At 42.3% G+C, this 26,406-nt stretch overlaps 1 protein-coding gene and 2 long non-coding RNA genes across 3 annotated transcripts; 1 reads left to right on the forward strand and 2 right to left on the reverse strand.

Moving 5' to 3' along the window:
- The first annotated feature begins 1,216 nt into the window (after positions 1–1,216).
- LOC145432151 (uncharacterized) lies at positions 1,217–4,311 on the forward strand. The gene is made up of 4 exons (XR_013912429.1): positions 1,217–1,367; positions 1,767–1,886; positions 2,171–2,229; positions 2,409–4,311. It is a non-coding gene; the product is annotated as an uncharacterized LOC145432151 (long non-coding RNA).
- Positions 4,005–7,914, reverse strand: LOC145432150 (uncharacterized). Its single transcript, XR_013912428.1, has 2 exons — positions 7,093–7,914; positions 4,005–4,933 (listed from the first exon to the last, which is right to left on the reverse strand). It is a non-coding gene; the product is annotated as an uncharacterized LOC145432150 (long non-coding RNA).
- Positions 7,915–13,158: 5,244 nt separating this feature from the next.
- Positions 13,159–16,235, reverse strand: LOC145432149 (fatty acid synthase-like; the record flags this gene model as incomplete). Its single annotated transcript, XM_080308748.1, has 4 exons — positions 13,159–14,344; positions 14,472–14,723; positions 15,788–15,886; positions 16,017–16,235. Coding segments are annotated over 4 exons (708 nt in total), but the record flags the coding sequence as incomplete, so codon positions are not given.
- Positions 16,236–26,406: the final 10,171 nt, after the last annotated feature.

Raw genomic sequence — 26,406 nt, forward strand, 5'->3', positions numbered from 1 at the left:
CTAATTTATTTCTCACAGTTTTTTGTTGCCTTATGGTTCCAAGCGCTGTCACCAATCTTTGCATTTTGTTATTATCTCATGACACTTGTTTAATCAGCTACCATCTCTCCTGTGGACTTTTTAATGTCTACAGTCTCAGATCAACACAGCCCTTCTCTTCCCATATTAGATTCTTGATGAATGTGTGTTGTTGTTATTCAACCTGGTTCAATGTGCCCCTTTTTAACTTTGAGCACCCGTCCCTTTAAACCTCTCTGCACGGCCCTGCCCCGCCACAGTGCTTTTCAGATTTTTAAAATGTAGTTAATGAATTATTCAGTGTGTTTCAAACTAAACTGTTTATAAAACCAACAAAACCCCTAAAAATTAATCTTAACTACGTGTTTTGTCAGTTACTCAAAACATTTTTCTAAATGAGATAATATGTGGTTTGTGGCTCAGCTGCAGGGAGGGCTTTGGCTGGTGGGTTCAGGGTGTGGTGTCAGGGGATGCTGACCCACACGGCTGTTCTGCATCATCTGATCATGTTGGGACTGTGTGCTGCACGGGAAGAAGGTGGCTGGAAAACTGCACAAGCAGAAGAAACCAATGACAAACTGTAAATAAAAGCATCTACGTGCTTGTAACATGCATGCTTTACACCCTAACTGTTTATTAAGCATAACAAGGTTTTAATAAAATAGACATTGATTTCCTTAAACAATTTAGAAGAAAAAATAGCAGTCATCATAAAACTAACAAAAAAAAACACGGAAAAAATGCCTGAATAGCACAAGTGATTAATGCCATCAAGCTAATGCTAAAGAAGCAGCAGACAATGACAGGTCAACATAAAATAACTAAATCTTAAGGAATGAGTAATAACATAATGTATGATTAACTATATTTCACATTTATGAATGAATTACATTTTTCAGGTTTATTATCATTATGATTCAGACATAATGCAGCTGTAAAGATCACATTTAGTAGCAAATTTCTCATCAATAGAACCCAACACTAATTATATTTGATTTGGAGAGAATTAGAGAGATAGAGAATTATAAAAAGGGAATTAAAAAACACAGCATGGTACATTATTACAAATAAGGCACTCCCACATCAAAAGTAAAACTTGGAAGCTTTGTGTCTCTGTCATTATTTCTTCTGCCATACAGCTACACCGCTGGAGCATGGTACACAGAAGTCGCTTTAAAAAAATACATTTAGTATAGCTCTTCAGGCATAGAAAACATAACTTTACCTTACATCGAGGACAAACAACAAATTTACAATTCCACTTGCTGTACTCAACCAGGAGGTGAGACAGGGACGGATAGAAGGACATCCGTGGACTTCCTCCAATGAACCAAAGGTTATCTGGGCAGGTTTGTAGTGTTTTTAGTGATTTTCACAGCAGTCTTTCCAAGGCCGTGGACTCTCCCATTCCCTCAAACACTGCAAGCAGAATTCAAACGGCTGTCCATTTACTGCTGTGCACACTTTACAGAGGACATTCAAATCTGATCCATTCTCTCTTATCACAATGGATCTGCATTCGGGACACTACAGGGAGACCTCCCTTATGGGGATGCTGCTGACATATTATAAATTGTTATATCTATATTTAGCCTAATGGTAAGGAGAAATATTACTTTTTTCCACCGTCGAGATCCTTTGAGATCAAAGTGGATCAACAGCTTCACCAAATGAAGCACTATAAAAACTGCACAGGAAAAATATCCCTAACTTCACCTGTGATCACACGGTAGTTTTCTGTTGCAAAGGGAACAAAGAGAAAGACTTCACTGAGTGAAAAAGGATGAAGATACAAGCTGGTGATGATCCAGTGCACCTGGTCTCAGGACGTGAAGAAAAAGCCTGATCACCTTCTCCACAAAAACAAGGTGAGCTTAATGTTATGATTGATTTTAGCTTTTCAAGTTATGTATGTTACTTTCATAATAGTCACAGATTATATTGCAAACGCAGTGATTGCTGTTATGTGTATGATGACCAAAACTCTCTAAAAAACTGTTATTTCTTGCTGGCTTTCAATGGAAGATTATACCCATCCATTCAATTGAATTTGTTTTGAAGTCTTTTTCTGCTTTGATTGAGCTTGAAAGTCAAAAACACCACCAACAAAAAACTTTTAAAACTGCTTTTTGTTTCCTTTTTTCCTTTGAAGAAATCCTGAGCAGGAGGAACCAAACAGCTAAGAGCATCTTGACCACAGTGGGGGAAAAGGTGTGCACTGAGGATGATTTTGAAATATTAACTTTGTTGTCACTGCTAAGGAGTTTTGGACACAGGAGTGTGTTTAAAATGTGTGCATCTTCAGTGGTGTTCAGGGAACCTGACATAATAGTTTTTGACATGTTTAAATATTTTGTGAGGTTCATCTCTGTCCTCTGTTGTGTGTGTAGGATATCTTATGGCTGAAGTCCGGCTGACTGTCGCTGGGAAGCTATTGGTGAACGACTCTGCATCTCTATCTGAATATGGGCTCAAGCCCTCGTGTGTGGTGCAGATGGTGGTGAAGGTCCACAGAGGCTGACAGAGACCAGCAATATGATACATCCAAAGGACAAAATGCATCATCTTTGCTAACTGGCACTGAACTGTGTCGTCTTTGATCTTTGGTTTTCTTCTACACTTAAACATACAGCTCAATGAAGCATTAAATGTAAGCGACTGTATAACTTACTTGTTATAATAGTCTTACAGAGTAGGCCTTGAGATGGAGAGGATAGATGCAGCTTCAGTAAAAGACATTTTCAGGGAAAGAACATTTTCCAGTTCCTCTTTGGAAATTTGAATATTGTGAAAAATGACTTGAAAAAACATGTTTTTAATAAGGCTTGGAGCTAAATGTGGAAAAATGTTGCTACTAATTCCAGCATCATTCAGTTTACAAACGGCGTCCCATTGAATAACTGGAATCCCCCCTCCCCCATTTTCACATAATGTGAAGCCATCCAGTGGGATGGTTCACATTTTTGAAACTCCTGATATTGCGTGAAATCCCTTTATGCACACTTTGACTACAAGGGGTAGCCGACAAGCATTAAAAAAGGATAATGTTTTTAAAAATGGGAAGAGCAACCAAATTATAACATAACATTAAAGTGAGCATGTGCTACACACCTCCTGCATGAATCAATAAATTCAGATATATTTAATCAGTGATGCAAAATCTTACAAAACATGCTTTGGTTTTGTCGAGTGGACTCTTGCTGCCTTTAGCAGAGAGTGCTAATTCTGGGACTGGTGGATGCTTACAGCACACAGTATATGAAGAAAACTATAAAGATGTTTACATACAGCCTATAAACATGGAGTGATGGTAATACAACCACAAATTTGTTTCACAGCTGAAATTAATCAGATAAAAAAAAAACATTATTTTTTAATGCTGTGCCACTGGTATTCTATTTGTACTTGTCTAGATTTATACTCCTCTACACCTCTTTAGATGCTGTATTGCTTTAAAACATTGATGTGAAGATACCAGTGCCCATTCTGCTGGTTAAAAAAATAAGAAGGTAATCTTTAAATACACCAAATGTTCAGGTACATCCTGAAGGGTGCAATATTCCACACAGGCAGGAGGGGTCACTGTTTGAAAACAGTTGCAGGTCAGCTAAAGTACATACAATGGCATAACACTGCAAACCAGGGATACTGGTTAAATGACCATAGGGAGATTTTAAATGGAAAAAACTAACAAAAGATCAAAATACGTATGTACATATTACTCACAAATCATATCAAGTTTGAACTCTTTTTTTTTTTAGGGAACAGAAGTCAAATTAACCATGGGTTCAATCTGGTTACAAAAAGCTTTCTTCACATTAATAAATACATTACTCATACGTCACCTGCATGTGGGTAAATCCTAGAGTCATACAGGAAGCAGCGGAGCCAGCTTCCTAGGCCTATACTGATATGTGTGTGAGCACATGGTTCCTGACAGTTATTTTGTATCCGTAATCATAATGCAACAATCAAAAAGAGAGGTGTTTGGATAAACTGTTATTTATTTTCAGGCTGTTTTTTCAAGATCCAGTGCATTTAACAGTGCATTGAAACATTTGATGCTGTGATGCAAAATTACCTAAACACCAATGAAAGGGTAATCAGAAACTTACAAAGTAGCCAGTAATCCTGGTGATGACTCGTGTGAACTTAAATCTTCTAGAAAAATATATGTGACCCTAGGACTTGTCATAGGATGCCAATTTAGCCTGCAGCCTGAAAATAGAGCATAAAATGTAAATCATGGATGGAAGGTTACATCGGACACCAAAAAGCATGTATTCATGCACCGCAGACGAGCTTTTCTACACTTCACCCAGACAAGCTGTATTTAAAACCACTAATGTCAGAACCAGTCGTAATGTACTGCATGTAATGTGCCTAACACAGATCATCTCCTGTCTTTTGCCATGTGTGTGAAAGGGCCACAATGTCTAGCGTTCATGACAGAAAATGGCATCACACCAATCTTATATTTACCAAATTACATTCAATCTATAATTTTTGAGAAGGTTCATGACATGTAGGTAAAATATTTTCCTCTACAAAACTCTAAATGTCCTTTGGCATCTTTGCTTTTTTGTTAAAATTAGCATACATCTTTAAATTAAATTAAAAATAAGAAATATATGAAACTGATGTTAACGAGGCAGCTAGTGACTAGCTGAATAAAAAAAGTGCTGATGAGTCTTTGCGGTCACATGAGGCTCAGCTGAAGGAGATGGTGAGGAAAAGGTAACGGAAGGAGAGATGATGCAGAAAGGCACAGAGTAGGTTTCCTCCATTGTGTCTTCACTCCTGCAGTTTGAACTGGAAAGAACTGGTGCTCCATTTGGTTGTGTCACAGTCAAGCATGGTGCGCTCTGTGAAGATCACATTCCCTTCTGCATCTATCAGGATAATTGTATTGGTTCTGAATGGATAACAATACAGAGAAGAAAACAATTATAAATTTAATATCTAATAAGTATGACAGTGGTTATGAAAAGTCACTTTTCAGACACTGTTTGCCGCTGCCCTGCTAAATGATGTTTTGATAGCTTTGGAAAGGACTAACCCTCTGACCTTTTGGCTACAAGAGAGTGTCTGTACCCAATAATCCAGTGTTTCATTGCTGTGGAGGATTGATTACACTGGGGATTTTTTGTGTGTGCCAAGAGTTCACTGTTCTGTGATATTGCTGTCTAGCACAGTAGTGTAGGTGGAGTTTGGGTGCCCCCTCGAATCCAAGAAATATATTATTATTTGAGGTCTGTCAATTCAAAGCTGCTTTTTACCTGTCCATTTGGAGACAGTAAAAACTAATATTCTTAAAATTCTATTCCTAAAATTAAAATCACAATTCAATTTCAAGTTAATAATATACAATCTTTTGATTTGACTAAAGCAGAACAATATTTAAAGAAATTTAAAAGGCCTTCTGGGTTTTGTTTGTTTGTTTGTTTGTTTTTTTGCTGTATTATGCTTTTAAAAACATCAAAATCCACAGTCAGATTACAACAAAAACAAACAAGAAGCACTCTGAGAGCGCAAATTGTATTCAATTCAATTCAATTTTATTTATATAGCGCCAAATCTGCTGCGACCGGTTGGGCTGAGAGAAGGAAGACAGGATAAAAGATTGTATTTTATCTCTATTAATATTCATTGCAGATGCAGATATGGAAAGCTGGAGTCTGTGTCGGGATCGCCAAGTAGCTGTTCCTGGTTCTTGGTTCTCCGGCTGTTGTACCTGTGTAGTTGGTGCACTGTCCCACAACATCACTCATGCTCAAGATTTACACAGGGCCAGATACCTACATTCAAGCTACCTTCTCGTAACAGCACAGTGATACAGAATTTTAGGATTTGTTTTAATAATGCACAAAAGTATTACAACTTAACTCTTAAAAATGTTAATCAAGAAACTGGGTTTTATGACGTGCAGCATGTCATAGCACGTAAAGCACGTGCAGTGCTTTAATTTGCTTCTCTTGCTATCTATGCATTTTTTCTGATACCTTCACAGGTGTTGAATAAACAAATGTTTGACCCTCACACAGAGCAGCTGTGCACGTCAAATAATGAGAAGTGCCACAACTTTCAATGTGTTAATGCATCAACTTCACTTGCAGCACAGGTGGTGGACTTTAAAGAAGGGTAACAAGATTGAATACACGGTTGTGCAACAATGCTGATGAAGTGAAGAAGCTTCTCGGATGAGAGGTGAAACGTCTTCAAGCAACTTAAAGAAGTCCAGACGCTTTTCTTTACAAGCTCCTTTGACTACGATGACCTGAATGACTGAGAACCTTCACAGACAACAATGCTGATTCTGTAGTTTATTGTATGACACCGTTATGTTTCCTTTACATGAACTGTGGGCAGTAGTAGCGCTGATGTTGGTCGCTATGGTATTTGTAACTGTGGGTGTTCCTGTAGGGCTACGCGTGAGAATTCACAAATGTGCTGTTGCAACTTCCTCAAAAGCTGCAGTTGCTGCAGCCTCTGAGAAATGCTCACAGATTGATAGGTATGTTATGGAGCCTCGCAAGGCACATTGAAGAAAAAAAATTTGAACATGTATTTTGCGAGATGAAGATAGTGCTCAGTGGAAGGGGAAACACTCGTGGCTAGGTGTACTTTGATCTGGTGGTCTTTGTTGCATTCATTAACAACCAGCTGCAGTACTCTGTACAGCTTTACAGGTATTGATGGAAGCATGATAAATGCAAAGAAAAAAACTCTCAAGATCTTGCAAAACATTTGTGGGATCTTGCAAAAGTAAGTTTTGACAGAATTTGTTCTGTTTAGTGTGGTGCACAATAGCAATTTTCTAAGATCACACTTTAGCAATAAATTGACTTTGTGAAGTCCTTTATCATTCTTATTGTCATGGGCATATCCTATTATCTTTTTTCTATACATTAGATTTTATTTGTTGTCCCGTATACCAATTTGTCATTCTTTGTGAAATGCAGATGCATAAAACAGTTCTATGCAAAACATGCAGGCTACTTTCATGCTGCACATTCTACAACAAACACTTATTTTGTGTGCATTTGTCTCTTTCAAACAGGTGCCGGTCCTCACCTCTGCAGTGCTGCCGTCTCCTGTAGCGCTGCATGGTTCTAAGCTAAGTTTCCTTTCCTTTTTCTGTTCTCTTAGATTTGTCCTCAGGTTTGAAGTGTCTGTGTTGTGCAGCTGGTCTGGTCTGTCTCTAGACAGTTCAGGCTGCACCCACTAGTTAAATGGTGGAGGCTCACAGCGACATACTCAACACACAAGTTTCTGAACTCTGCATGAGGGTTTCTCCGACGAAGTGAGGGCCGTGAGGCACAGCTCCCCGTCCCCCGGTGACCCTGCTAGGTCCACCTTCTTAGGGAAACCCTCTGCAGAGGAGCTGACAGAGCCAGGAACTTGTGAGTTGTGTGTGTCCACTCAGGCATCATTCATGCTTGTTCTGTAGGCAGTTCCTGTCAGAAGGAGGAGGCGCAGCAGGAGCATCGGGGGGCGGAAGACGGTGCCTCAGTGCCTCTCTCCTTCTGACATTGTTAAAGAAAACACAACAAATTTATAATTATTTATAACATAAACGAGGGAGCGCTGTTTACAGATACTGAGAAGTATAAAATCTGAATCCTTTCTCTCGTTTGCTCTGAGGCGCGGGGGGGAAATATCGACAAGTCGATCAACATCATCTACAGATACATTCGACATCTCGAAAAATGTAAATTGCCACTTGATTCGTCCATTTGGTTGAAAAACCCGACCGTGAACAAGGAGCGAATATCACACCGGAAACTAAGCGCTATGCGCCGGAAGTAGCATATGCTAAGGCGCACACAGGTCTAAGTTATAGGTCTAAGTTCCCCATAATGCACTGGGTGTTTCTTCTTCACTCAACATGTGTTAGTAGACCTCTCTGCATTCAGCCCGTCTGCCCCTCATCTATCGATGGATGTTTGTTAGAGGCTTTGGTTCCCACTGTCGCTCACAGACGGTCACCTAATGTTTCCCTGTGTAACTGCAGGGTCTTTGCCTTATAACATAGAAGTAGCTTGAGGTAACTGTTGTTATGATTTGATGCTGTGTGTGTGTAATAAAGCTCCCTTACTGACAGTGGGTCACCACAGCTTGTAGCTCCATGTATTTGATGTGGCACGTTTGCCCTCGCTGACACAACCCTAAAGGGATTTGTGTGTATGAATAAAGTTTATTGTTCATACAGTTCATTGCCGTATGTCTATGAAAGGCTGAATGAGGGTTGTAGCTCCCTCAGCAGCTGTGGAGCGATGGCTCGTGGTCACCTGATTCAGCCCTGGAGATGTGGTTGGTTAGACACGCTGCTTTAGTTGGACACTACAAACCACACTCACCTGTTTACACAAACACATACACACCTTTTGTGTTACAACCACCTTGTTACACTCAAACACCAGATGATGCATCTGAGCCAACTAAGGATTCACTGAGACTGAAGAAGCTCGAGATCATAAGAATTTGAGGCTCAGCTGATACAGTATCATAGGACAATCCAACCATTGTATGTCAAGAGACTATAGGCAGTAAAAGCTCCATCTGGAGGAGGAACGACGTGGTTCAGAGCGTTGCCTCCTGCAGCTGGTGACATGTTCAGATTTCAGCTCTGTCGGTTAGAAAGTCTGTTTTTGTTTTTCATCTGTGTGTTGCTCTTTCATCCTTTTGTTCTTCCTCTTTCTTGCATCAAGCTGGCTGACTTCACCACTGATGAGGTAACCATGAGCAGTAAGCCTCGTGTCGCTCACAGTTACATTTAACATAGTGCGATAAACACACTCAGTCATTATAAGGTACATCCTCTAAAGGTTCACATAACAGACAAACAGGATAATAAAAATAATCTGGTTCTCTGCAGCGTCCTCAGATGAACAACACACAACATTATTAGACGTCTCAGTATTTGTTACACTGAACACAAATATAAACACAACACTTTTGTTTCCATGAGCTGAACCGGATCCTGACTGGTTTTGCGACATGTGTGTCATTGTGCTACACATGTACGGCATATTTCAGAGTGGCCTTTTATTGTGGGCAGTCTCAGACACACCTGTGCAATATTCATGCTGTCTAATCAGCACCTTGACATGCCACACCTCACAGGTGTGGCATGTTAGACTACTTTTAATTAACTGCTTCAGCCCACTTACAATGAAAATGTAACAAAAAATCTTGTTCCTGACCTGTGCAGTATGTTAACACTATTGGAAGTAAAAATAACTCTAATTTTGAAAACACAACTTTCTTTCTTTCTTTCTTTCTTTTTAATAAAGCTCTGACTTGTATTATGAGTCTGTGGTCTGGGAGAGAGTCTGTAACTCTGTCTGCAAAATACAGTATATAATGACCAATGTTGGGCAATTAATTATATAGTTACTTCTTCAAAAAAGTAACCGAGTTATGCAAACAAAGTTTTTTGCAGCTGTTTACCTAAAAATGTAGCCAAGGCGTTTTTTAATTAAACATTTCAAACTATTTACAGAACAATCAGCTGTTCTGCATCAAATCTGATGCCACACAAATTATTTGTGCCACTCCAAAAAATAATTTGTGTCCACTATGAGATGAAGGAGAACAACAGCCTGATACCTGCAGGACAACAGCAGATGTATCACTGCTGTAACACCTGTAACATTCAGCAGTCGCCTCATTGTTCTGACACACACAACAAAACTGCTGACTACACTACACACTCACTACATAAGATTTGCGCTAAACGTCGCAAATCTCTCACATCTCCAAGCACCGCCGTCACTCCTAAAACTTCCTCCCGTTTCTAACCCTTGCCATATAATTTTTGATTGGTCCACATGGTACATTTTTCCACCAATAGGAAAGGGTGGTGGGGTGTTGTTTTTGCTCACAGGCTTTCGAGCGTTTTCCTTATAAAACGGCGTTTTCACCGTTTCTTCCCGCAGTAAATATAAACAACGACAGTATTCAGGAAGAAAACCAAACATTGCAGATATTTTTATCATAACTCTGGTTGTACGCGGCCGATCAACACAATTTAAAAACTGGTATAAAGTCCACACTTTTCCCGTCAGTTGTTCCGTCGGTCCTGCTCACATCTCCAATGGTTGTACACGTTGTCATTAACGTGGCTTCACTCCACATCAGCCGCTTTGCTAAAACACCGGTGTCGGCGCATAAGGACGCGTCAGAGCCTGACAGCGACGTTGATTAGCTGCGTATATACGAATGTGAATCGCGTGATTGGCTGGACTACGGGATAAGGTGGCCTCGTTCTAATCCTATACGGGAGCAGCCAGTCACTGACTAACACTGCAAAACAGGATTGTTAAAGTTTTCATTTTAATTTCAATTCAGGTGAATTTTTTTTTTTTTTTTTTTTTGTGCGCGCAACGCAGATTTTCTGTGCAGAGACCGTGCCAGCAGTGCGCAATTGTGTACGCGCGCAGCTTAGAGGGAACATTGCTTGCGAGTGTCGGGTCTTTTGTGTTTGTAGAAAATGTTTCATATCTCTGAGTTCAGCTCATGGAAAACAGGAGCAAAAGCAAAAGTGTTGCGTTTATATTTTTGTTCAGTGTAAATGATAAAACATCAGGTTTGACCCAGAATACAGTTTGGTCCACATGGTGGCGCTGTGAAAAGTGCGCGCTGTACTGGTGGCACCAGTGTCCCCAGCCCACAGACCAGTGCTGCCACTAATCGAGTTTCATTAGCAGCATCTAAATGCTGTTTAAAGGTGGACTTCATCTGTCACACAGGAGCAGTTTGGCTTCGCTTTGCTTAAATAATGACCTGGTGTATTTCTGTATACACACCTGCTAAGGATCAGGTGACTTTTATAATAAAAGGTTAATACGTGAAACCTTAAAAATAAAAAGAGCTGTTTTTAGCAGTATTTAGGCTGCAGTCTGTGTATTATGTCCATGATATTCTACATTACAGTAAAAACAGTAATTATATAAAGAACAGATGGATCAGGATCCTGTCTGTGTCTTTACTATGATCTCAGCTGATAATGAGGCTTGAAAGAGACATGTTTGAACTTTTGCATTGATCAGACAAATAAGCCTGCATGTTTGCATGAGCTTTACCTTTAACTGTAAAACATGAAGCCTTTATTATTAAAAAAACAAAACCCTTTTGGTGTCATACAGGTAAGAAAGCAGCGAAGCGTTTTTCTCTCTAACAGACCTTTCATCTGTTTTCTCTGCCGTTGCTCTGATGGGACCTGCAGGGTGTTTTTGGTGACGTGGAGGTTTGCACAGTTGCTGCCTGTGGTGTGTGTAGAAATGTTCATGTTCTAGTCCCACTGTGAAGCACATAGACGTGTCCTGACTTCCTGTCTGTCCCACACTCTGTTGTCTCTGTTTGTTGCTGCCAACAGTACAAGTCATCTTTGCAGATTTTACTGAATTAACAAAAACATTTTTACTGAAAGACTTATTCAGTAAACACGTTTGTTACACTGAGACTGAAAAAGAGATCCCTGTTTACGCTCATAGAAAACGAGCCTCTGTTTTACTTTATTGAAATCATTTCTAATCACAGACAGGATCAGCAGCGTGCAGCTGCAGTGAGGTGTTAGTAGAGGAGCTGTGTTTGTGAGCTGTAGTCTGGATCAGGTCTCTGTGGGAGACTCGGGTTACAGTACTTCTGAATATCACACAGCACATTTCTTCAGAATCGGTTGCTGTTTGCTAACATTTGACCTTTGCCCTTTTAGGCTGCCCTTCTGGCGCCCGTCGATGAGGACTTGGGATCTGACAAGAAGCAAACTGGGGGAAGCAGCAGAGTACCAGACTTCCCTCCTCCAGCAGGCCGGGAGATCTTGTTGCGCACCTGTGTGCCGCGACCAGCAGCGTACTCCAAGGCGCTGCCTCAGCGGCTCTTCTGTGTCCTGATGAGGGAGGAGTTTAGGTTGGCCGGAGCCTTTTCCACAGACACGTCCTTCTTTTAAGTCCTGTGAACAATTCACACCTGGGATAAAGATAAGTGAAGGACACAGGATGGAGACTTTCACATAAAACAATAAAGCTGAATTGAACTAAAGTGAATAATTTGAAAATGACTCAGTGTTTTATCAGCGACACGTTACCGCAGCCTTTTAAGATCACTGAACCTGTTACTTCAAAAAACAACATGTAATGTTGAAGGGGACAAAGAGTTAGTTCATGTTTGACACTGATGTTAATCAAAACTTCCAAGATCCAGGTTGAATAAAACAGCATTAGGTGTGTGATTTCACTCTGCTCCACACACCTGCGTGCTCCAATCAGAGACACCAGAGGAACAGGTGATGAATGTGATGGGGAAGCATACGCAGGTGTGACATACAGAGCCGTGGGAATTACAGGACATTATTACTGTTGATATATTCTCAGCGATCAGCTGTTAGTGAAGAGCATGAAAACCTTACTGCACGTCGGTCAGCTCAACTTAGCTCGCTGGATAATTTACTTGTCAGCTTGAAAACATTTAACTTTAACAAAATGTTCACCAACACGGGTCAGTGTAGGTCACTGAGTCATCCTGCACACTAGCCCTGCCCCGCCCACCTGTGTTTATACACCTCTGCAGCCCCTCCTCCTTCAGCCGGGACATTTGTTCTAGCCTTCATTCATAAACTCGGCTTTCTAACATGCAGCTAAAGTTCAGTCTGCATGCTCGACCCACATACTCCTGGTAGCTGATGTGAAATACTGCTGTGCGTAAGGGTCGGGCGGGTGACCACGTCACCTGGTCATGGGGTAAATGCTGCGGCCGGGTTCAACTCTGACCTGAGGCCCTTTATTTCTCCCTCCCTGCTTTGCTGTCTGGTCTTCATTGTGCTATTAAATACAGACAAAAAAGTTTGTTCTCCTCCTTCCATCACCACCTTTGTTGCATGTAGAAAAGTGTCATATAGAACCAGTCGTTACTTTAATGGTCTGAACTAAACGGTCGGGTGGCGCCAACAGCGACTAAGAATTTTCTGGGCCAACAGGATTTGTGTTTCAGTCCCTGATAAACTGACCCATCCTCTAAAAAACAAAACCCAAAAACTATATTTACAAGATAAATGATCAGAAATAGTAACGACAACAAAAGCACAGGAATCATAGATCCAACGGGACAGGCTCGTTACAATGAAGGAAAACACTGAGCGACTGTTGAGGCCCTTATTAGTCCTACAAAACATAACAGAAATGTTACAATAAAACACAGAGGCCTTTATTGTCACGTCCATCGTACTGTGACTCCTCAGCACATTCATCTCCAATCAGCAGCTTCCTTCACTGACCCAATCACAGGTCTCAGGCCAGCTGTTGTACTCAGGTTTGGATTATTTGCTGAGGTTTTAGATCTCTGGACCAAAGCCTTTAAAAGGAAACAGTTTCTCAGAGGTTACATCAGTAAATATGATCTCACTGTTACAGTGATCATTCACATCTCTGATTAACCTCTGAAGAGACACATTTGGTCCTTAGCGACGCCTCTGTCACAGGCGTCTGTCAGAACAACAGCGTGTGTTTGACACAGTCCATCATGAAGAGAAGCAGTTTTTCTTCTGAATTAGTGAAATAACTGGTCTGTAAATTACAGTAACACGAGTGTCATTGTTAAAACACAGTTTATGAAACACTTAATTTGTTGTTAACTTATTGACAACGTAAACATTTGCTGGTTGCCACTGTAACTGATGACTGTGTGGTCACATGACTGAAAAGTAAACAAATATCACAAAATAAAGAAATGCCTCCAACTTGTGTTACGAGTAGTTAGTGTGCAGAAACACGGCTGCAGGGTCAGCCCTCCCTCCACAGTCGCTCATCAGGCTGGTCGCAGCGCGTTTGCCTGTCTACTGATGTCTGCATGAGCAGAAACACCAATTTGAGTGATGTTATGTAATTCAGGATTCAATCAATGTGTCAGTGTTTGTTACTTTGTTACATTAATTTTTTAACCACGTTATTTTGTTGTGGGATGAACTTCTGCAAACAACAACATATGGCAACAAAAAACAAAACTTGCAGTTGGAATCGATGGAGCTGTGAGATGATGGGATGTCGACTGGTTCACTAACCATTAACATTTGGGATATTAGGATAACAGTAGCGTGTAAACATAAGCAGTGCAAACACTTCCTATAACGACACATTTACAGTCTAGTTTGGGGAAAGCTGAGGAATTAGGGTGAAGAGACGGTGGATGTTTAACCCTCCCTTGGTTTGACAGCTCGCTCAGCCAGCGAGTTATGAATGATGTTCTTGATAGACTCCGCCCCCGCGCCTTCTAGGAAAGTGTGGTGATCTCCCTTGATGACGTGGACCGACACCTCGCCATCACAGACCTGAAGAAAGACGCAGTACACAGTTTGAACATTGGAAGGCTCAGACAGAGTTTATAGAAACACACACAAGCGCACACACGCACAGTGAAGATAAGTACTACAGACTGATGTAAATGTGCATCGGTACCTCGCTGAGCTTATAGTCAGCTCCCAGGTTTTGCTCATATTCGCTGCTGGTTTCGGCGCGCAGCAGCTTCACGCTGCCGTGGTATTTTGCAGTAGGTACATATGCATCAGCAGCCTTTAGCTTGTAGTAGAAGGCGGAGGCTACAAAGTGCAGTGAGTCTCGGTCGATGTCCTTGTGAGCGGAGGTGATTAGGTCCACGGCCACACTGACGCGTGCATTCAGGTCTGACAGCGGGAGCAGAGTCTCCAAAAGCTGTAGGATGTAACCATGGAGACGACTGTAAGTTCATAGCAAACGTTACCGCGTGCTCGCGGAGATATTGTGTCAGGGTCCTGGGACTGGGCGACCCAGGATCCCTGAGCAGTCATGTATTATTATTATTATTATTATTATTGTTGTGTATTTTGGTGTTGCTCCCCCTTCCCTGTGCTTGTGTATGTGTGTGTGTGTGTGTGTGTGTGTGTGTGGGTGGCTGAGCACTTGTTTATAGGCGGCGTCAGGCCTGGAGGGTGTGGCCCTGCAAGGGGACTGGCCACACCCGAAGCCACACACCTGCTGCTGATCAGGCCTCGTCGGGGGAGCTACTTAAGAGTCTTGGAGCTCCCACCGACGTGGGATCATTGCTTGGGACTCCACGTTAGTTACCCAGTTTAGGTTTTGGTCGTGTAGTGTATGCCTGCCATTGTTCAGTGTCCTGACTGCTGCCGTTATTGTTTCCCGCAGGAGGAGCGTGGAAGGCTTAAGGAGCAGCGAGCACCGGGAGTGCAGACACGGGAGCAGAGAGCACTTGGAGGACACGACACGGGAGTCTGGGGAGAAACACGGGGATTTATTGTTGTTTGATATCACCCTCTGTAAATAAACACTGTCTATACGTAGAGCACCGCGCCTGGGTCCTCCTTCCCCACTCCTTCCACGGTGTGCCATGCCGCACCGTGACATATTGTTGTTTTCAGAAAAGTAAGTGACACATAATTAATGAACATCACAGATCTTATGTATATGAAAATGCAAAATGAAGATGTTTTGATATTCAGGAGTTACAAATGTCAGCTTTCAGTGAGAAACTGTACGAAGGTTTGATTTAACCGCATGTTTTACTTTAGTCTCCATAACAGCTCCAAACATCACATCATTGTTGAGTCAAACCTGCACCACACACAGACTGTGCTGGAACAGCAGCTCCAGACTGTGTTACAGTCACCATCTTTACCTTACAGGCGCCGTGAGGCAAAAGCTCAGGTTGTGTGGCCTTTAACGCTGATGCCACATAAAGGAATACTTGTGTGTGAACCTGTGGGTCAGAGACAGTATACCTTGTTGTATTCAATGCCAGTGAACTGCTGGATGAAGGCACACAAGGCTTCAGTCTCAGCCTCAGACTCGTTGCCGGGTGTTAGCTTGGCTCTGTAGCTCTGCAAATCAAAAACACAGTTAAACCTGTTCACATGCAGATCATGTGACCAGAGCTCATCCTTCAAAACCAACATCACACACGCTATACAGCATATACATGAAATAAAGATGCGCGAGTGTTTCTCTGACCTGTGTGTACGCTGCCACATATGAATGTGAGCCATCAAAGAGAAACAGGAACTCCACAGGCTGATTCTGGGTCTGCAGCTGAGAGCACATTTCAAATGCTACACAGGCACCAGAAGAATATCCAGCGACTCTGTACGGGCCGTCCGGCTGCACCTGCCTGACGCAGCTCACGTAGTAGGCAGCCAGGGACTCAATGCTATCCAGAGGAGCAGCTGCAAAGGAAACACATGAGGGGAGTTAGTTTGGCTGCACAGTGACATAAACAGCTGATGCACAACATGTGAGTGACAAAGGTCTGAGAACAGAACCACAAACTTTTAAACTGTGAAACAAAGAAAACATGAAATCACATCAGGTCTTTGGTTTTCCTCAGGCCATTATGGAGGGAGCTGTATATGTACAAGTGTTTGTAGTTTCACCTTTGAACAGTCAGACTTTCAGCTTTAACACATTTTGCTGTTTAACAGTTACACACGTTTTGATACACATGATTGTGACACCTGGTGAGGACGCACACTCATCATTTGATGACAAGTAAGGACACGTAGTTTCCACGATGGTTCAAAGTGTTGATTTTGTGTTTTAAAGTTTTTCTCTGTGACTGTAAAGTCATTTTAATATGAGCCCCATTATGCTGACAAACCCACGCAGACGATGCACACAGCTCAGCAACACCAACAAGCCTGAAACTCAAATGACATGAAAAGTTATCCATGAGGCGCCAAAACACAACAACAGCTGCAGCAAAGGCTCTTTGTACTGTAAGATGAAGATCCTACAAAAGTAGAAGCCTCACAAACCACATGTAGACTGGTTGTGCAAACTCCCACAGACCCTGCAGTCGAGAGGATAACAAGCTGCTCCAGTGATCATGACCAGGACACAAACTGCTTCCTCCTGAATCAGAGGCCTGACTGACAGACACACCCTGGCATAGAGGAGGCTGAGGAGTGTGACAGTTGGAGCACACGCTCAGGTCTAGGTCTTTAAACAGGGGAACCACCACCCCAGTGTGCCAGTCCAGAGGCAGCATCCCAGAGCTTCACGCAGCGCCGTGTCAGCCAGGACGGCCCTGCAACACCCAGATCCTTCTCATCAGCCTCAGGTCTGTCCTAAATCCTAGCAGGAGCTACCACGACGCGTACCACAAAATGCATCGCACTGGTTCTTCCCAGTAGTTGGAACTGGTTGTCTGCTTGCCAATGAATCCTGCTTATTGGTTCCACTTGTGCTACAATCAGGACGAATTGTAGTGGGTTAGGGTTAGCTGGATATGTGCTGGATATGTGGTGGAGGGTAACTGCAGGAGAAGAAGCTAGTGGGGGAGTAGAGCAGGGGAGGATGTGGGTCCCCGGGGCCTGCTGGAGGGCAAGGGCCATGCCCGATGTGAGTAGCAGCAGGGCCAGTGCGCCCAGGAGCACATCTTTTTCGACCGTAAGGGAGACAGGAGGCCGACTCACTGCCTCGGCTAAATGGAGAGGGAATTTCAGAAGGGCCAGGGCACAAGCATGGACCTTTTTCAGCTGTAAGGGAGACAAGAGCAAGGTGTGACGTAGGTCCCCGGGGCCTGCTGGAGGTCCAGGTCCACGCTCGATTTGAGTAGCAGCAATGGCCAGTGCACCAGGAGCACATCTTTTTCGACTATAAAGGAGACAGGAGGCCGAACAGGTCTCTGACCCTTCAGCATAGACAGGTGGCTGAATGGGCCCCTTGGGCCCTCCAGCCGAGACAGACAGCTCAAACGGGTTCCTCTGACCCTTCAGCGGAGACAGACACCGAACCAGCATGTGTGGAGACCTCTGGCAGTGTGGACACTGGCTGGAGCTTAGTGGCACATTGGCTTGGCTCAGGCAGTGGTATGCAGTCCTCAGAGGGCTGAAAGTGTTCTCCAACACATCCAGCAGAGGACAGAGGACTCTACTAAAAAATCCGACTCTACTAACCTATCAGAGGCTGCTTAAAGATCAGAATGCAATCATCTGCAGTTTTCTTCTTAATTAACAATAAACTTAGTGTATATGTACTCCTAAATTTGATGAAAGTGATAAATAATAGACAGCTCTCTCTCTCTCTATATTCTGACATTTAACTAATTCAAAAGATATTTCAATATTTATTTATCTAAAACAAAACAAGTTAGAATAGCCTTTATTGTCATTGTACAGAGTACAACGAAATTGGAGTGCCACTCCCTTGGTGCAAGTTTCAATAATAAATATAAATGTAAAATATAAAAAGTACAAAAAAACAATCGTAAGTACTCAAACAATAGTTTGTACAATATATACAGGATAGCAGCATTAATATAATGACAGTATGAATAGCAGCATAATATAATGACAGTGACGGTATGGAATAGGTTCAATTGTTTTTGTTCTTATTTACTACGGTGATAGCTCTGGGAAAGAAGCTATCCCTGAATCTGTTTGTCCTGGTTTTATGTGACCTGTACCGTCGGCCTGACGGTAATAGTTCAAACAGTTGGTTGCTGGGGTGAGAGTAGTCCTTGATGATATTGCCAGCTCTGCTGAGGTACCGAGAGTTTGCAGTGACCTCCATGCTGGGCAGAGAGCAGCCAGTGATCTTCTAGTTGCAAGTTCACTCTAAATTGATGTTTAACAGAAAAAAAAAATGTTTTTATGTTTTTTCCCTAAAGTGTATGTAAATATCTGGTTTCAGCTGTGAATATACTGCTGTGTATTGAAATTCCTCTTGTTTTGCATAGAAATATACTGAACAACATACAAAGCATAATATATAAAATAAAATCTACCTGAGTTTTTTCTTTGAAAGAAGCCACTTGTGTCAATTGTTGTGTTCATCAGTACATAACTGAAACCGATTACAGTGCTTTGTTTAGCCGTGGAGGGAAACAACTGAAAATATGAAATAAACACACATGTAAGCTAAGACTCTCTAAAAAAACATCATTGTTGTTGTTCGGATTTTCATTTCCCCATTTGTTGATTCACTCCAAGAGCAAGTAACGTAATATGGGTCAAGTGATCAGTTTGATATCAATCTTTTGTGATACACCGTCATATTTACATTATTTGTACAGTATGAATGATTTGCTTTGGTACCTGGTCAAACTTAAGCTCTCCTCTGTCTGCCTGTCTACGCTTCTCCTGCAGCAGTTTCTCCCCCCTCGCTCACATGCGTAAGTGCTATGCTCAGTCACCCAGTGCCTGAGCTCAGATCATACCAAAATTAGGGTGAATTTACGACTGTGCGCTATGTGCTTCGAATATTGTGTGTAGTTTTTTGTTTTATACAGTTGGCAGTCAGGCATCAGTAACAAAATCACCAGGCTCACAGTAGACAGATTCACAAGAAATTCATTTGGGCTTAGAAGGAATAAAACAAACAGAATCCTTAATTAAGCTTGCGTTAGATTGCAAAATGGTCCCAGATGAAACAGTCTTAACAACACGAAATGCACAGTTCTTTTGTAAAGGTTCTTTTTATTTGGAAGGAAAAATAAGCACAGACAGAGTCCCCAGAAGTGTCCAAAAAGTGATTTATTAAACACACACAGTTATACAGTGTGGGAAGCCGGTCTTCGATCTTCTCTGCTCGTTACAGAAAGCTTTATAGCCTAATATGACGTCAGAACATTTCCTAGAACTCAGCTTCTCAGAAACCTAACACTTTCTCAGGCTTTATGTTCCCAGATATGGATGAGGGAAAACATCTGGTCTAAACAATTGTGTGTCCGAGTGTGCAGTTTGTGAGATTGTCTGTCCAGGCCAACAAAAGGTCGCTGTCCTCATCTGACTTTACTTTGGGCCGCCTGGAGCCACAGAGATGCTGGTGGTTTTTGCATAATAGAATATTACAGAGGAATGTGTCTTATTCTGCGTGCTCTGGAATACAAGATTAAGCAGATTTACTAAATGATAAATGATACATGATAATGGTGATGATCAACTGATACTAAGTGATGCAGACTAATGAAATAATAATGAAATAATGGCAGTGAAATTACATGTTTTTCTTGACAACTCCTCCTCTTGGGCTCGCTTGCGAGCCCAACTTACACCAGGATTTGTCTCACTCCTCCGTCCAGCCTACAATCTCCCTCAAAGGCATCATGGACTCCGGCGCAGCTGAACCTGCTGAGCCTGAGCTCAGGGCTCTCTCCAGCATCTTTACTAAAAGCCGCCGGACCAGAGGGATGAGACAACATCCAATCATCAATATGACAAGAAAAACAACAAAAGAAAACATGGCAGACATAACAACACTCTTCCATTGCCCAAAGACAGACGTGAACCAGTCTCCCGGTCCAGTGTTCACACCTGATTGCTCATGCATGGTTTTAGATAACATTTTCAGACTCTCAAGCGCCCTAGTAACCGTACCGTCTGGTGCAGTATTGTTGGGTATGAACGTGCAACACATGTCCCCAAACATGGCACAGACACCACCTTTCTCAGCCAACAACATGTCCAGGGCCATTCGATTCTGGATTCCCATTAACGACGTCGGGCCTAATTGTTCCGCAAGGCCTTCTACCGCGTCCCTAGTGAGATTAGAGAGTCTCAACACATTATAATGGACATAGTTAATGCGATCGACATTTTTATTCGGAGTTATCCATAGAAACACACTTTCAAAGCCGGCCGCTATCTGATTAACTAACTTATACTCATCTGGAACTCCCCTGGGAACTCCTATTGAGTCAATCCAGGTTGGCGAGTCCCATCTTGGGTCATATTTGTGCATACTGTTGCGAAATCGATCAACTTCAGACCAGACAAAAAACAACGGAGGCTCCGGAAAAGTGCAATCAAACGATGAGTTTTATTATCACAGGAGAACAACCAACCGTCAGCATACAGAATGGGTTGCTCTGACAAAAATACACTGGGTTCTGGTTTTATAGGATAACATATCACACCTACGTCAATACAGTTCAAAAATACAGGGTGACAGATGGACAAAAGTTCAATTCGTGCAAACAAGGGTACATCACATATACTTTTAATAACTATAAACTGACATATAACTTCTCCTTTCTTCATTACTTGCCTTTTAAGGTAATAACTTCAGGTCTTAGCATTTCTGAGAGCTAATAATTGGACCCTCGTCATTAATCACTAAGTAAAGTACTTTAGCAGCCAGTCTCAGACTGGAGTAGAAGACGCTTAGGCCTTCACTCAAACCTGACTATGTGTATTGTAAGCATGCATGCAATTAACCTGCTATGTTCTCATCTCCCCTCAACATGTATCATCTGGACACTCTCACCAGTGAAGCTTAAAACCTTCTAGACTGGAACATCAACTCTTAACCAAGCACATTTATGCATTGTGTATAAAATGAACTCAACGTATAAAATAGAAAGGTCAATGTGATGACAGACATATTCAATGCAATATAAACCCTGTAAGAAATATTACTGATAAGTGATACTGTGAAACATGTTATTAATACATTCTTCATAAGGCAAATTATATGGTAGTAATAAAAGAATCTCTGAATCCCAACATTCCCTCTTTTGACATTCCCACAGGAATGTCACCATACTTCATGTTGTATCACTCCCTGCCCCACTCTATGGGTTCCAGGTTCATCTGGTAGATGCCCTCAACCCAGCCAGGGTTCGTAACCCTCGCCACTATCTTTACCAACAATCCTCTGACACAAGGAATGATACAACAACCAGCGATGACCAATATTCCCAAAAATACAGCCAATGAGCACATCACTGATATAGCCACACCATTGTCCAAACACAGATGTCATCCAGGATGCCAGCGGGTTTTCAATACCTGGGCCCTGTGCTTCGTACGTCGCTTACTACATCCAAGATCAAATGAAACATCCAAGACCAAATCATCGCGCTAACTCTGAGCTCGCTATTCCGGTTCCCCGAACACACCTGTTGTTGACGATTAGTATAGCTGGATGAAGTAATGTGAGATCACTGGGTGGCCCAACAGGGGCTACGCATCGATAGTAGAAACATTGATCGGCAACCCTTTGATTGGTCGGCGAAAATGTCGAAGGAGCGCGCTCGGTATTTTTCGGCAGCAGAGCAAGAACTCTTGAGTGAGGGATTTCAGGAGTTTCAGAGTTTAATTAAAACGCAAGGGAACACTGCAAAGGCTGCAAAAGCAAGGAGAGAGGGCTGGCAGAAAGTTGCTGACAAATCAAACTCGTAAGTAATTCAATAATAACAATAATAATGGAGTGGATTTATATAGCGCTTTTCAAGGCACCCAAAGCGCTTTACAATGCCACTATTCATTCACTCTCACATTCACACACTGGTGGAGGCAGCTACGGTTGTAGCCACAGCTGCCCTGGGGCAGACTGACAGAAGCCAGGCTGCCATATTGCGCCATCGGCCCCTCTGGCCAACACCAGTAGGCGGTAGGGTAGATTTATCATATCACACCATATTATCCAATATTATATTACATTATATTATAATATGTTATATTTTATCCTCTTTCACATTAGAGCCACAACAGGACCCACTAGAACATGGGAACAAGTAAAAGTGAAATATAAGAATATTCTACAGAATGGTAATATTTATCACTTATATTGCTTGTCGTCTCTTGGAAAGAGACCCTGGAATACTCTGTTTGTTTGTTCATAACAGCAACCAAGAAAAGGGCAGAGCAAAAAAAGACAGGTGGTGGTCCTGCACCCCCTCGTCAACAAGTTGGTTAAGTGAATAATACCCTCACGGGAAAATCGATATCTCTCTATGAGCACACTGTCGCGCTGAGCTAAAGGATCCTGTCTGTCCCGCAATATACGCTGAATTCTGAGGACTCTCCTTATCAATCTTGCACCTTCCGCAATGGGTTGCTCGCGTAAACGGACAGGATATGACTGCGACAGACTTCCCAAATCCACCTTCGCTTTTATAGCCGTGGTCTCTCATCTTGATTACACGAAGTAATTTACAATTACTACTCTGAAATATGAATTACATCTGTAATAATCACATACATGTAATAGAATGTTAATAGTACATTTCCCTTTTTTAGGGAATGACCTGTATGTATCTGTGTGAAATCAATAAAAGGATCAGGTGCTGCATTATCTTTAGTTACATTGATGTTATTTATTTATGGTGAAACAGTGGTGGAATATCGCTGTTGCTTTCGTATGAATGACGCGGACATACCTGCGTGGCCGCGATCTAATCCTGTTTACATAAAGTAAACCTGCTCCCCAGCAGGTTTACGCTTACGGCTCTGTTGCTATGACAGCAAGTCCCGGATGGGCTTCGGGGAACCGAACGATCCAGGATCACGCGAAATCGTCAACAATCTCATCCAGCTAACTCACTTAGCGCGGTACGAAGAACAGGCCCCTGAGTGCTCATGCATGGTTTTAGACAAAGTTTTCAGGCCCTGCAGAGCTCGGGTTACTGAGCCACCTGGGGCAGTATTATTGGGGATATACGTGCAGCACATATCTCCAAACATCGAGCACACACCTCCCCTCTCTGCCAATAACATGTCAAGCGCCATCCTATTTTGAACTCCCATCAGAGAACTTGGACCCAATTGTTCTGCGAACCCCATCATGGCGTCCCTGGTTAGGTTAGAAAGTCTCAGCAGATTGTAATGAACATAGTTAATGCGGTCAACATTCTTATTAGGTGTTACCCAAAGGAATATACTCTCAAATCCTGCAGCTATCGGATTCACCAGCTTATATTCGTCTGGAACTCCCCTAGGCGAGTTCAGGCGAGGATCATAAGCATGTGTACCTTGGGTCCCTCTTTTGACCAAAACATGTCTCAGACGTCTGGCGGCTAGAGTACGTGTGTTGCGTTGTGGAATAGCCTTTACCTGATTCCCAATCAGCATGAGTGGAGCTCCTAATCGCACCATCGCACATGTCCCTACGCTTCCTATAGGAACATGAACCAACAGAGTATTTTCCCCACAATAATAATAGAGCCCACTTCCTGCCCAGGTTCCAATTACCGTGCTAGGGCCGCTTACATTGTTGGTGGTTCGTCCCTGAAGTGTGACGGCACACCAAGTTGGATCGATCTCTCCCACCTTGTACTTTTCATTATCAGTAGAGAACTTAAAACATGCATAGTTAGCTTGTTTTGGCATAAATGGTCCCACTGTTGTCTGACACTTTCCATCTACTACTGGCTCCTGTACATTTAATGACGTCACACAAATCTAACATGAATGAGCTGGTAGACCCTTTAACATAGTTCAACTCTATGCCATTATTTCTGCTGAGACATTCATCACCTTTACCTGACCCCTCGCGCTTTTGTCTTTCTAGCGATCCTGTTTTAGGACCTACAGTCTCAGGAACTGCTGGGCTGGACTGGCCTCCGTGTTCAGACAAGGGGTCCGGAGTGCCTTGCAAAATACAGACAAAAGACAACAGAGCCATGGTTACTATTATCGCATATAATACACATGTAGTTGTAAGGAACATTTTAATACGTTTCTTCCCATTACGTGTCTCTGATTCGGTTGTTTGCATCATGTTATATAAACTTTGTATTCTAGACTTGTTATATAGATTTTAGATTCTGGACTGAAACTCCCCTCTTTGTGGACCCTTTAACTTATCACTGCCCCTTTCTGATGGCGTGACGACCTTCTCCGCTGCTGCTCTTCTTTCTTCAGCCTTCCAGGTGGACTACTGAATGGCCTGTTGCACAGGTGAGAGGGTTTATTCTGCCTCTGTTTGTTGACACCTGTGTTGGTTGAAGCCTCTTCCTCAACCAAGCTCTCATGTGCTGGTGCACACTGCGACCAGTGATACCAGGTGTCGCCCTTCCCTTTCAGTTGGACTGCTGTAGTTGTCCTGGCAACGACCTCGTATGGACCAGTCCAGCGTGGCTCCTTCCACTTGCGTTTGAGCACCTTCAGCCACACCACCTTTGCCTCCGGGGTCGCCCTGTCCACAGCGTGTAATCCAGATGTGACCTGTTTGCGAAACTGGAGATTCTTGCCACCCCTGTGGTCGCTGTGTTACTGGAATGTTCTCCTGTAAAGGATAGAAAACAAAAAGCCTCTCTCTGGTACACCTCACTAATCTACTGTGTTCATCTAATGTTCCCTTAATTATTCAAAGTTGGTTCAAGATATCATGTTCTGGGCTCTATCCTTTATATTAACTTTACTTAATCTAAATGCTCTTTATGTGTGTAAAGAGTTTATCTTCTAACCAGGATTCAGTTCATTTTAATCCTTCAACTTAAACATGAAAATAACAATGTCTGCCTCAGTTTTACCATATCTAAATCATCAAACACCCCAAAAGTCCTAAAATGATCCTAAACCCATTTCAACTTAAACCTTAAATCCCCCCTTTATTTTGACACATTTCATGTGTCAAAATAATGTACAAAACTAAAAATGCTCAGTTTTCCCCACTCATGATCCAATCTATGTCATGAAAATGAACTTAAAACAGAACAGTCATCAGTCATGTGCTTAGCCTTAGTCCAGTCTTTACCTCAGTGTCCAGTTGGTCCAACCTTAGTTCAGTTCGTCCGTCCAGTCACCGTCCATTCATACGTATTCACACCAGGTATTTCCTCTTTCTTGCCGAGACAACAAGAAACTGTTCCTCTTTCACAGTTGCGAGTAAACATAACTAACCTCTCACCTATAAATGATTCTCTCTAACTAAGTGTGTGTGTGTATATGTCGTCCTCAAATGCTCTCTCATCTCACCCGTTGCACTTCTGACCTTCCACCAGACCAGAGGCTCATCAAATAGCCTCGTCTAACCTGCTCCTCAGAATAACTTAGACTCTGCTTTCATTAATGCAAACTTTCTGCAACTTAGTCTTTCTGAAAGACACACACTGTTTAAACCTCTGAATGCAATATCAATGCTGCAGATTATATTATTAATGCAATGGTGACGATGACGATTATTTAACAATAGCAGTAAAATAATTTCCCTGCTCCACACTCCCTCTCTCGACCTCTGGTACACCAGAGGTCGCAATACATTGTGTCCTCGCTCTGACCCTCTCTTGTGGTCCATCCGGCCTCGGGCCTCCAGGATCCTCACCCCCTGTGGTCGCCGAGATCTTCTGCAAAGGAAACAAAACACCTTTTCCTGCATCTCCCTAACTTATCATAGTTGGGACTCTTTAATCAAAAGCCTTATCCTAATTATGTTCTTGACTTATAGACTTGTATTTATATATATTCTTCAACGTTACTCATCATTTTACCACTCTCTTAAAACGCTGACACTAACTTCATTTTAAAACCTCACATTTCCTATGTTATAACCTGTTTTTGATATAGCCTTTTTATTTCATTTTGCTCCTTTTAATGTAACAATACCTTATAATTCTAGTTTATCAGACTTAATCAAAACCTATGCTTTCCTTCCTTTGGTCCTTCTTTAAATCAGAACA

This window comes from Astatotilapia calliptera, chromosome 12, assembly GCF_964374335.1.
Source record: "Astatotilapia calliptera chromosome 12, fAstCal68.1, whole genome shotgun sequence".
Taxonomy (NCBI): Eukaryota; Metazoa; Chordata; class Actinopteri; order Cichliformes; family Cichlidae; genus Astatotilapia; species Astatotilapia calliptera.